The sequence below is a fragment of the Pipistrellus kuhlii genome, unplaced genomic scaffold, assembly GCF_014108245.1.
Source record: "Pipistrellus kuhlii isolate mPipKuh1 unplaced genomic scaffold, mPipKuh1.p scaffold_m20_p_2, whole genome shotgun sequence".
Taxonomy (NCBI): Eukaryota; Metazoa; Chordata; class Mammalia; order Chiroptera; family Vespertilionidae; genus Pipistrellus; species Pipistrellus kuhlii.
The window spans coordinates 181,029,929-181,042,840 of NW_023425515.1; the positions used below are offsets into that span (position 1 = coordinate 181,029,929).

Here is a 12,912-nt window from a genome sequence, read left to right on the forward strand (position 1 = left end):
CTGGGGATCAAGCCTGCAAGCCCAGCGTGTGCCCTGACCTAGAACTGAACCGTGATCTTCTGGTTCATAGGTCAATGCTCAACCACTGAGCCACGCTGGGTGGGCTACTCCTGATTTTAGAGTTATATCAGCCTCTACCAATACCTGAACAGGCCACCAACCAAGTTGCTGATCCGGAGGCACTGAGTAAAGGGGGAGAATTTAAATATAAAACCTTGGGCCAGAGGCTGGGCAGCGAAGCCCGTAGAGACCTCCCAAGGCCCATAGCAGACAGCTGCCGGGGCTCGTTATGTAACTGTGCCCTGAAGGCTTCTGGAGGCAGCTGGAAATAGGTACGTGAGAGCATGTTCCTGCAAGCACACTCCCTCCGCTGCAGAAAAGCCGGACAGAGACCCAGAGGAAGTAGAACCCGAGCTGGTTTCTCTACAGGCAGGTCTTGCTTCAGAGCAGAGTGGACGGGCAGCAGGAGCTCCCCAATCCCACCCTTGACTTGCATGTGCCATCCCATTGGACCAGTTTTAAGACAGGGGTCTACCCAATGGAGAGAGTTCTTACTCGTCATGTGCTCTTAGATGGATGGGTCAGGTTGGTCACATCATTTTTATCTATTCATCTATTCATAGACATGTTTTAAATGAGGAAAATAGTTTTAAAATATATTTGTATTGATTTCAGAGAAGAGAGAAAGAGAGAGAGAGAGAGAGAGAGAGAGAGAGAGAGAGAGAGAGAGACTAGAGAGAGAGAGAGTGTGTCTACGGCCATACCACCCTGAATGCGCCCGATCTCGTCTGATCTCGGAAGCTAAGCAGGGTCGGGCCTGGTTAGTACTTGGATGGGAGAGAGAGAGAGAGAGAGAAACATCAATATGAGAGAGAAGCACTGATTGGCTACCTCCTGCACACCTCGCACCGGGGGATCGAGCCGGCAACCCAGGCATCTGCCCTCACCAGGAATCAATCCGTGACCTCCTGGTTCATAGTTCAATGCTCCACCACTGAGCCACACTGGCTGGGCTATTCATAAATATTTGAATGTCTATTCTACTCCAGGCATTGTACCGTGTTTCCCCGAAAATAAGACATCCTCCGAAAATAAGACCTATTTACAGGTTTCCTTCTGAGTGAAATATAAGGCATCCCCCCAAAAATAAGGCCCCCCTAGGCTAAACATGAGAGATTTGGTCCCCTGATTCTGAGGCGAGTGCGACAAGGAAGTTTTGCAGTCGAAGGAACCGCTGAGCTAAAGCCAGCCCGGTCCACTGATTCTGAAAGAAATGGAGTCACAAGAAATTCACCAGGAAATTCAGGAATTGGATTGTTATGATGATGTTCCAGAAGATGACGACATGATTGTCATTGAATAAATGAGTAAATTCTTGATACTGTAGGATTCACAGTATGTCTGGTTTGTGTTGACAACTACCGTACTACCGTACCGTATACAGGTAATAAATTTCCTTTATTTTCATTTAACAATAAATGTGCACCGTATTCTTCTTCATGGAAAAATAAGACATCCCCTGAAAATAAGACCTAGAGCATCTTTGGGAGCAAAAATTAATATAAGACACTGTCTTATTTTCGGGGAAACAGGGTAGATGTTAAGATGGCACAAATAAAGATGGGAACCATGGTTTTGGAATTTCTGCCTCCAGAAGGCTGTTCAGTCCAGGGACTGCCTGACAGGCTGCTCTCCCGTCGGCAGGTTCTTTTCTGTGGTGCGGGCGGTGGAGGTGCTGGCAACTCACCTGCTGAATGGTGGTTCTGCATTATCTTGCTGTTTCTCTTCCTGCCCCTGAAGAAGTCCTCAGAAAGCACTCCTCAGTGTCTGACGTGGCTAAGTTCTCTGCTTTCCTCAGGGCAGCATCGACATGAGCTGTGTGGCTGTAATGGGACATTCGTTTGGAGGGGCCACAGCTATTCTGGCTTTGGCCCAGGAGACCCAGTTCCGGTGAGTTTCCCATGATGCCACTATAAGCCCCACACACCGTCCATTCTTTCAGAAGGTATTCGTTCCGTTAAGTGTCGTGTTTTGGGGGCTGGGCATTTAGTGATGAACAAGAAAACAAGGCCCCTGATTTCATAGAATCTGTGAGAGGAAACAGACTAGTAAGCTAACAGATAACCAAATCCCCAGCAAAAAGTGCAATGAAGAAACTAAAATCGGCTGGCTATAAAGGTCTAAGGAAGATCATTCTAGGCTGAGGGAACCGCTAATAATGCAAAGGCCTTGAGGTGGAAGGAGCTTGCTGTGTGGGTGTGGGAGGAGCGCGGTGAGTGAAGGGGAAGAGGGGAAAGATGTGATCGAAAGATAAAAGGGCAGATCGCAGGGCCTTCGGCCAGAGTGAGAAAGTTAGGTTTTTCTAAATTTGAAGGGAAACCATTGAAGGATTTAAGCAGAGAAAAAACAACTTATTTACATTTTAAAAGATCCCTCTGGCTGCTGTGTGAAGAGTGAATAGTGGCTGGACAGAAGGCAGGGAGGCTAGCTAGAGGGAGCTATTTCGGGGTCCAGATGAGATGATGGCTTTGCATTACGATGGAGGCAGTGGGGTGGAGAGAAGTGAATGGAGTCAGGACATGTTTTAGAATTTTCAGGACTATGTGATGTATGAGGTGAGGGAAAGAGAGGAATAAAGGTTTTTCATTTGTGTATCCACCATTTGAGTGAGGTGATCGCCCTTTACTGAGATGGAGAAGGCTGGAGGAGCATTTGGGGGGGGGGGGGAGTATCTTAGGGCCTTCGTTTTGCCATTGGTTACTGATTGTTGACACACTGGCTAGATCTCTGAGTTGTGTCACCAAGAGGCTTTTCCTAGCCTCCGCCTTGTATGGTCTGGGCTCACTTAGCAGCTTGTGCCATCAGGATGCTAGGCTGTATTTTTTTAATTTGTCTGTCCTGCCTCCCTTTCTCGACTGGGACTCCTTGAGAGCAAGAACTGTGTTGTTTAGCCCTAGCTGGTTTGGCTCAGTGGATAGAGCATTGGCCTGTGGACTGAAGATTGATTCTGGTCAAGAGCATATTCCTTGTTTGCAGGCTCCTTCCCCAGCCCTGGTTCAGGCACGTGCAGGAAGCAACCAATCGATGTTTCTCTCTCTGTCTCTCCCCCTCCCTTCCACTCTCTCTAAAATTCAATGGAAATATATCCTCGGGTGAGGATGGAAACAAAAACAACAACAGAACTGTGTCATTTATTCCTATATCCAGAGCATAGGGCTAAGCACAGAGTCAGTACTCAAAGAATGCCGAGTGAAGGATTAAACGAACAAAGGGTCCTTCTGTGCAAGGGAGGCAGCTGCCTGAGAGCAGGTCCAGGGCCAGGAGAGGTCTGACCCTTGCTCTCAGTGAGTTTAAAATGTAGAAGGATCTTTGGCAACAGGTGAAAGTGGTCTTTCTCCGAGATCCTAACTGAAGGGTGTGGAACCTGGTACCTCCTTGGCTTTCTGAACCTTCAGAAGATCTCAATGCCTTCCCCCATTGCCCTAACCGCTTCTGCATGGCAGTTCCCAATGTCTGGTCCTGTTACAGGTGTGCTGTGGCTCTGGATGCTTGGATGTTCCCTCTGGAACGTGACTTTTACTCAAAGGCCCGAGGCCCAGTATTCTTCATCAATGCTGAGAAATTCCAGACAGTGGAGAGTGTCAACTTGATGAAGAAGGTGTGTGCCCAGCATGAACAGTGCAGGATCATCACTGTCCTGTAAGTAATCTCCCAGGCCACGCTCCCAGTGCCCTGCCACTCCCTTGATTACTTTGGGTTATCCAGAAGCTCTGCCTGTTAATGGGATACCTGAATGCTTCCTGATTTTCAAAACCTTATTTCCTTTAGAATTTCATATCTGCTCTTCTCTACTTCGTTCTGCAGTGATTCCTTCACCAGTTTACGTGACAGGATTTGTCTGTTCACTCTGGGAAAAGGGAGTTGTGGGATTGTGTGTTGGGGAGGAAAGTGTGGGTCTGGGTGGACTCCCATATCTCTAACCACATTTGGGAATTTATTGGGTCTTTTGAAGAATGTGGGTAAAGCCGGGCCAGCGTGGCTCAGTGGTTGAGCACTGACCTATGAACCAGGAGATCACAGTTTGATTCCCGGTCAGGGCACATGCCTGAGATGCGGGCTCGATCCCCAGTGTGGGGCATGCAGGAGGCAGCCAGTCGATGATTCTCTCTCATCATTTGTTTCTATCTTTCTCTCCCTCTTCCTTCCTCTCTGAAATCAATAAAAATGCATGTTTCTTTAAAAAAGAATGTGGATATGACAGACCTTTGACATTAATAAGACAGAGTTTTAGAGACCTTCATGACTAATTCAGACATCTTCCAGAAACCACCTATGTTCTGGCTAAAAGAAACCACACTTCACTCCATCATCAGCACTATCAGCTTTCTTTCATAAGCTATTTTTCACAGAAAATTTTTTAGAAATTTTAAGAAACATACCATGCATAGGAAGTGGCCTGGAGCTCCAGGTGCAGGCTGAAGGCTCGCTGACGAGGCTGTGACTTGCTCCTGTCCTGCACGCGAGCCTAAAACACAGGCTTCAAGGGTCCCAGGCCCCATTAAAGCAAAACAATAAGTAACTGCATGCCACAGACCTTGGAATCTTCCAGAAACCCTTTCAGGTAGTTGAAATGCCATCTTCACAGCCCCCGGAAGATAGGAATCTGCTCAGAACTAGCGGCCAGTCAGATTCAGGATCATTGTGAGCGCAGAGGAAAAGGCGGTGGGAGCAGTTGGGTACACGGGATTTAACTGCTGGTAATGTAGTCTTTCTTAAACTGAGTGCTAGACATTCAAATATCCAATATTAGTCTTTATGCTTTTTCATGTGCTTTAAAAATACATTTAAAAATATTTTTTATTGATTTCAGAGAGGAAGGAACATCAAGATAAAGAGAATCATTGATTGACTCTCTCCTGTAGGCCCCCTACTGGGGATCGAGCCTACGACATGGACGTGTGCCCTGACCGAGAATTGAACTGTGATCTCCTAGTTCATAGGTCGAATGCTCAACCACTGAGCCAAGCTGGCCCGGCCAAAAAATACATTTTTGTAAAGTCAGGTGTGTTTTTTGTTTTTTGTTTTTTTTGTGCATGATATCAAAATTTAGCATTGAGATTTTTCTTCCTTATTGATTTGACTAATGTTAGTTTTTAGTAATGTTAGTTTTAAGTAATTTAGCCCCAAATGATCATAGTCATGAAATTCTATGCATTACATGTATTTGATACCAAAGGACTTAAATTCTAATCCAGAAAGCCTCTTTTACAAGCACTTGCCTCACTTAAGTTCCTTTTTCCTGTTTACTTTGTGGTACAGTTCTGAAGACAGGAGCTGACATGTTTATGAGTGTTCGGAAGTCACCAGGTAAAAGCCGTGGTGTTGCAGTTTATGATAACAGGAATGGCAGGTGCTGCAGACCTTGCCTCCTGGCCCTGTCCCACTCTGGCTGACTCAGCCTTTTCCCTGCGCCATCAGGCATTGTGGTCCAGGTGCTGAGGCCTCTCTGAAGCCAAGCACACACCTGTGTTCAAATCCTCATGCTGTCCCCTCACTAGCTGTGTGACCAGGGGCAAACCATTTCTCTCCTGATTTTGTCAAAGGGGAATATTCTTCCCATATTGTGACAATGAAATAATGCACATAAAGTACCTTGAACATAGTAGGCGCTTAACAAATATTTGTGTGCCCTGACCTCAAAACTACCAGTTATTTGTTTTTCTTTTCCTCTAGTGGTTCTGTTCATCGGAGTCAAACTGACTTTGCTTTTGTGTCTGGGAACTGGATTGGTAAATTCTTCTCCACTCAAAACCGTGGGACCTTGGACCCCTATGAAGGTCAAGAGACAGTGGTACGGGCCATGCTGGCCTTCCTGCAGAAGCACCTTGGTAAGGACAGAACTGGGACTTCTGAGGCAGCCTGGGGCCCCTTAGATTTCCATGCAAAGTGGTCTATACTGGTAAGTCTCGGATCAGGGAGATTATGGCTAAAGGAAACTCTGACTGAAGGAGAGATTTACACAGACTTATAGAAATAACACTTAGCTGAAAGTCTGGAGATTCTGACTCTGCCTCTTACTACCCCAATGACCTTGACCTAGTCATTTAACTTCTCTTAGCCTTGATTTCCTCACTGTAAATGGAATATTCACCTCTCTCTATTCCACTACCTCTGATCTAACTCATCATTTATCTGTATGGTGGAGGAGGTAATGATGAGTAGTGGGTTAAATTTGCAGAGTGCTTTAATTAAAAACAAAGCACGGGAAGATTGTGACTAATATCATGAATCACCCCAGCTAAATGGCAAGACCTGCAGAGAGAGGTCTTGGATCCAGCCTCCTGTCTTTAGGAGATACCCTCTCCTATCCTCCCTGCCACAGCGTCAGCCCTCACCACCACTGGAAACTTCAGTGGCTTGGAAGTTATATTGCAGGATTACAAGGACTAGAGAGATTCGCCGATTTACCTCTACTATTCTGCCTGTGACTCTCATGACCCATGGATGTGAGTACTCAGTCTTCGGGAGACAAGAGGGAAAGGAGGCTCCCTAGACAAAGCAAACAGAGAAATAGGAAGAAACCAGATTTAGAATCCCATGCATTTGCTGAAATAAGCTTGAATTTCCCCCCCACAGGCCGTGAGAATCCTTGGGTTCTAAACAGGGGGATGTCATGATTAGACTTGTATTTGCATTCCAGCTGCAACGTGGAGGATAGGCGAGACGGGGCAGGTTGAGAGGCAGAGAGCCCGGCTGGGAGGTTCTTGAAGTATCTAGCTGCTGAGAGATCAGACAGTCTGAGAAAAAGCAGAGCCTCTCTGCTCCAGTTAATTAGCTTTGCAAAGAGAGAAAAGCTTTTTGGTGGCAGCACAGTAGCTTGCCACATGGGAAACTAAAATAGGCTGAAGAGGCTTAGCAGAACTTCTCACCACTCTTAAAAAACACCACCGAGAGCACACATTCCGATGACACAGGGATGTTACTATCCACAGAGAAGATTGGGGCTTCTCTCATATTAACTACATGCAGCTCCTGCCCCCACCTAGTCATTGTCTCTCCTCCTCTCCTGGAAGACTGTTTTACACCTTCTCCTTTATCTTCACCTCCGGCCCCTCATCCTTTTTGGTCTGCTCAAGATGGTTGTGCCAGCAATTCTTTTCTCTTTACCATCAGGGTGGGCAAACTTTTTTCTGTCAAGGGCCCTTTGGAAGTTTATAACTTCCTTCAAGGGTCATACAAAATGATCAACTGCCTGGCCGGCATGACTCAGTGGTTGAGCGTCAGCCTATGAACCAGGAGTTCACGGTTCGATTTCCGGTCAGGGCACAAGCCCAGGTTGCAGGCTCCATTCCCAGTGGGGGGCATGCAGGAGGCAGGCGATCAATGACTATCTCATCATTGATTTTTTTTTCTCTCTCTCCCTCTCCCTCTCCTTCCTCTCTGAAATCAGTTATATATATATATATATATCTATATATACATATATATATATATGATATAGATATAGATATAGATATAGATATATAGATATATATATAGATATATAGATATAGATATATATAGAGATAGATAGATATATAGATATATAGATATAGATATATATAGATATAGATATAGATAATGTCCACTTAAAAATTAGTCTGCTATGTTTGCTCAAACATTAATTAATTAACTCACCCCTAATGCCTTGGCAGGGCCAGACTAGATGATTCCTCAGGCCAGTGGTCAGTTCCCATTCCTCAGCTCAGTGGGACTCTAAGCACGGCTGACGGAACTGTGATGCCATCCTTCCAAGACAACCCACTGTGGCTGTCTCCTGTCTCAGGATTTCTCCTCCTCCGTCTACTTGGCTGCTTCCAGGGCTCAGTGCTAGGACCTCTCCTCTATCGATGTCCTAATGTCATCTGGTCTCATGGCTTTAGATGTCATCTCCAGGCTGGCAAGTCCCCAGTTTATATCTCTCCCATGGATTTATATAACCCACTTACTCCACATCTAATAAACATCACAAACAGAGACCAGTGTCAGGTGCAGTCTTTCTCTTCTCAAATAATAGTTACTCCATCCTTGTAGTTACTCAAGCCTAAGGCCTCATTCATCTCTCTTCTCTTACACCTCCCATCCCATCCCTTAGAAACTCCTATCAGCTCTACCTTTCAAAAACCACTTGTCATTACCCCACAACTGCCATGCTGTGCAAGTCAGCTCTCACCTAAACTTAAATTACTGTATCAGTTTCCTACTGGTCTCCCTCCTGTCAGCATGCCTCCCTACACAATCTTTTTTTGTTTTTCTCTTAGTGTTGTCACTTTTTATTTATTTACTTTAAACTATTTTTTAAATTGATTTTAGAGAGGAAGAGAGAGGGAGAGATAGAACATCAATGATGAGAGAGAATCATTGATTGGCTGCCTCCTGCATGTCCCCGGAGATCAAGCCCGCAACCCAGGCATGTGTCCTTGACTGGAATCGAGCCTGGGACCTTTCAGCTCACAGGCCAATGCTCTATCCACTGAGCAAAACTGGCCAGGGCCCTACACAATCTTTTTAATATGACAGCCAGCGTGATCTGTTAGAAAGCAAGGCAGATGTTGTCACTCCTCTGCTCAGAACCATCCAGTGACTCTCCATTTCTCTGAGAGTCAGAGCCAGTGTCCATTGTCCTGCTAGAACCCATGATGTGGCCTCCTGAACTCACTGATCTCTTCCCCTGGCCTACCTCACTCCTGCCACACGAGCCTCCAACACTCCGGGCACTCTGTCTGGCTTCAGGCCTTTGTGGTGCTCTTCCCGCCTGGACCTTTCTTCCTGAGCAGTCTTGAGGCTCACTCCCCCCTCCTTCAAGTCTTTCCTCAAATCTCACCTTCCCAGCGAGGCACACCCTGACCAGCCTTCTAAAAACATACTGTCCTGCCGGAACCGGTTTGGCTCAGTGGATAGAGCATCGGCCTGGGGACTGAAAGGTCCCAGGTTCGATTCTGATCAAGGGCATGTACCTTGCTTGCGGGCACATCCCCAATAGGGGGTGTGCAGAAGGCAGCTGGTCGATGTTTCTCTCTCATCGATGTTTCTAGCTTTCTATCCATGTCCTTTCCTCTCTGTAAAAAAATCAATAAAATATTTTAAAAAATAAAATAAAACAAATAAAAACATTATACTGTCCCTATCTTCCTCACCCCCTCCGTGGCACCACCACTGCTTCTCCTATCTGGCTCTTCCCCCCGAGCACTGATCCCGTTCCCACGTCCTCTCTAATGTATGACGTCTTGTTATCTCTGCCCCTGGAGTGTGAGCTCTGTGAGGAGGAGGATTTCCTGTTTGTGGACGGACTTTTTGGAACCACGAACAGAGTGTGGACATATGGGTATGTTCAGTATTTTTTGAATTAATGAATATGTAGCATTTATTTGTTGAGGACCTATCCCATGCTAGGTTCTTTTGAAGGAGAGTGGGCCCTGCCTTCTGTCTCAGGTTGCATGTTTTTGTTTGTTTGTTTGTTTGTTTGTTTGTTTTTAAAATATATTGATTTTTTTACAGAGAGGAAGAGAGAGGGACAGAGAGCTAGAAACATTGATGAGAGAGAGAATCATTGATCAGCTGCCTCCTGCACACCCACTACTGGGGATGTGCCTGCAACCAAGGTACATGCCCTTGACTGGAATCGAACCTGGGACCTTTCAGTCCCCAGGCCGACACTCTATCCACTGAGCCAAACCACCTTCTGAACAAGAAGGTGCTTTGCCTGCTTGGCTGTGCCCTTCTCCTTCAGCCTGAGGCCGTAGACCCTTTCTGACTATTCTTACCGTGTAGTTAGACCCACCTGCCCGTGACCCCAGTGCCCTCTCTTGGATCATTCCCAGTGTTACTTCATGATGTTGCCACCCTCTTCCTTCTGCCCTTCACTGAGTGGCCCTGGATTTGCATCCACTGGCTGGCATGCAAGGACCTTTCCTTGCTCAGCACCATCTCCGAGCCTGGAAGTAGACTTCCCATTTCCTCACCCTTTCTGACCAAGGTGTGAACTCTGTCACTTACTAGCTATAATGACATTGGAAAACTCAGGTAGCATCTTTGAGCCTAGTGTCCTCAACTATAAAGTAGGGCTAATAACAGTACTTAGCTAATAGAGATATTGTGAAAATTAAATCAAACAGTGCATGGGCAGCACAATTCCCACAATAAGTTATTCTTCAACAAATATTACTTTTTTGCTATCATTATTGAGTTATTGTGGATTAAGCAAGTCATTTATGAAGCATCTTCATAAAGGCACTGAATGTATAGTAGTTACCATTACTGCTACCACCATTGCAACCAGTCCTTAGCATCCCGGGTGCTTCTCTCTAGGATGGCCCACTAAGTTTGTGGTCAGTACTCTTTGATCTGACCTTACAATGACTTACCTAATCTTCCTGGGGGTTTTGTGTGTTTTTTCCAGACCTGAAAGAGAACTATGACCAATGGAACAACTTCATTGAAGGCATTGGACCATCGCTCACCCCAGGGGCCCCACACCATCTGTCTAGCCTCTAGACACAACTGGGCTAAATTCTCATTTGGGGTCTGCCCATAACCTCCTATAGGAAGTGGTCGTCAGCCCTTCTTCACAGATCCAAAGGATGTAATCACACTGCTGATTGGATAATGGGGTACTTTGATGTTAGACTTATTGATCTTAAATTCATGGTGGGACTTGGATCACTTACTGATTGACACACTGACTTTCAGGGGCCTGAGGCCTGATGGCATGGGGTTGGAGCAATTGGGGTGGGGCTGGGGAGCACCCAAGCCTTAAGCTGAGCACCGTGAACACTATTAACCCAGCAAGCCTTCTCCCTCACCTTGGGCCAGTGTGGCTTCTGCAGTGGAAGAAATGGAGCCAAAGGATGGAGTGAAAATTCCTACCTTCAGGACCTTTAGCCAACCTGGCCCTCTCTCTTCATACCTCTCAGCCTTCTCCCTCTCAGGGCCACCTGGGGAGTTCTCAGCACTTTGAGCAGCTTTCTAGGATATGGACCACTCTCAGATTTCCTGTTTATTTTCAAGCCTTCTCCTGCAGAAGTCCTGGGCACTCAGGACTAAGTTATCCTTGTGAGCCCATGGGGGAGGGCAGATAGCATTGCCCTCGCAGCATAGGGCAAGATGCTGAGCCTCCGAAGCTCTAGATGTCTTGGGATTTTGCTAAAAATGTATTTTGACACCAGGGGGTTGAGTTGGAGAATAACAGTGTTAAGTAGCCTTGCCAGAGAGGGGTGTAGTTTGGTAGCTAGAGTTCAGGAGGCCAAGCCTAAAAGGTTAGGAACATTTCGGTCTTGCCTCTCACCTCAGGTATTGTGGGCTCCACCTTGCTCAGAATCGGGGTGCTGTCAGTTGTCTGTCTTCTGGCCTGAGGCCCTAGCCCCAAATTTAAGCCAGGATATAGGTTGAATTTTTATTCTGTTCCATTTATATAATATGAATGATCTTAATACTCATGTTTGCCTGATGATATGTTGGGATATTCTTTACTTAATCTGCATTAGAGCAAGATGGGGAGCCATCTGGAAATAACTTTTCCTTCTGTCTTTCTTTGTTCGCTTATCACTTATGCCCACGCGGGGAAAAAACTTTAAAAGGAAAGGAGGTCTTCCTGGGGAATCTAGTTCAAAGCTGGATGGGAAGATCAGCCTGAAAGACCCCTCTCCATTACTCTAGACCGCTTACCTCAGTTCAAGTAGGGGACCCAGAGGAGCAAGAACTAAAGGGACACGCATCTCTACACAATAGGGCCAAGGTCTGCGCCTCCACCACACGCTGGGACTGGGTCTCGCACCCCTTCACAGTTGCTGTAAGAGGAGAAACATCAGATCCGTGGAGGCTCTGAAACGAAGGAGGATCTATGAATTCCAGTGAGATGCAGCGTAAAGAGAATACCACTGAAGCCTGGGTTCTAGAGTTCTCTAGGCTGATTTTGAGTCCTGGTTTCACCATGACTAACTGGGTAAATGTGAGCAAATGATGTTCTCTTTCCAGTCTCGGTTCCTGCATTTCCAAGATGCATTATGATAGTTAAGAGGATTAACTGAGAGGATGTATATGCATATGGATTATTTAAAGTACGTTTCCTGTTTTCCAAATATATACCATTTTCCCAGTTATCTTATAGCTGTTGTTCTCAAGTGTAATTTGCTTTTGGTCAGAAAAAAATGGCCCATATGGTTTTCATCCTGAAACTTGCTTGTGGGCCCGGCATCAGGTAAATTTTGTAAATATTCTTTGTACACTTAAAAAGACTATATTCTCAAGTTGTTGGCTCACTCAACAGCATGGTGGTTTTCCTTCCGTGAGAGTGCAGACAGATATGTAATCAGGCCTTCCACCCCCCGTTGGGGACCAGGGCCCCTCAGCACTGACAGAAGCATAGATGCCACCCCGCGCACATGGACTGGTTCTGCAGCTTTAGCACAGGAGACCCGCCTTCGCTCTGCCTAACATGGTGCAGGAATATTCTGTAAAGACCGGAGCCTCGCTAGAGAAAGAAGTTGTTTGGAAACTGGATCTGTCTCTCCATTTAGTTCATATTCTGTCCATGGCTCGTTTATCCAGCAACATTGGAGCAGGTGGATTTTCCCTATAATTGAAAATTATCTTCTAAGCCACAAAACATAACATTGACTATTTTGAATGGTAATTTACCAAAAAGATAGTGCACATACCTTTTAATGTGATTGACCTCATTTACATTTTAGGATGTTTCAGTCAGAATAGGTTATATTATATGGTTATACCAAGCAACCCGGAAATGCAACAGAAATTTATTCCTTGTCCATGCTACTTGTCCTCTGTGTGTCAGCTGGAGGGTTATCTCTGTGTCACTTTTTTACAAGATATATTTTTATTAATTCCAGATATAAAGAGGGATAGAAACATCAG

General features: G+C 45.8%; 1 protein-coding gene across 4 annotated transcripts in view; it reads left to right on the plus strand.

Annotated features, from left to right (window-relative positions):
- The window catches only part of PAFAH2 (platelet activating factor acetylhydrolase 2), a 29,530-nt gene extending 17,232 nt beyond the window's left edge, over positions 1-12,298 (plus strand). For 3 of the 4 annotated variants that reach the window (XM_045585003.1, XM_036445299.2, XM_045585002.1), the window contains 4 exons: positions 1,859-1,950; positions 3,529-3,699; positions 5,734-5,888; positions 10,439-12,298. In XM_045585003.1, coding sequence (XP_045440959.1) covers positions 1,859-1,950; positions 3,529-3,699; positions 5,734-5,888; positions 10,439-10,533 — 513 coding nt within the window. In that variant the 3' untranslated portion in view covers positions 10,534-12,298. The remainder of the gene's footprint in view (positions 1-1,858; positions 1,951-3,528; positions 3,700-5,733; positions 5,889-10,438) is intronic. The other variant, XM_045585004.1, reaches the window with a different exon arrangement.
- The last annotated feature ends 614 nt before the right edge of the window (positions 12,299-12,912 follow it).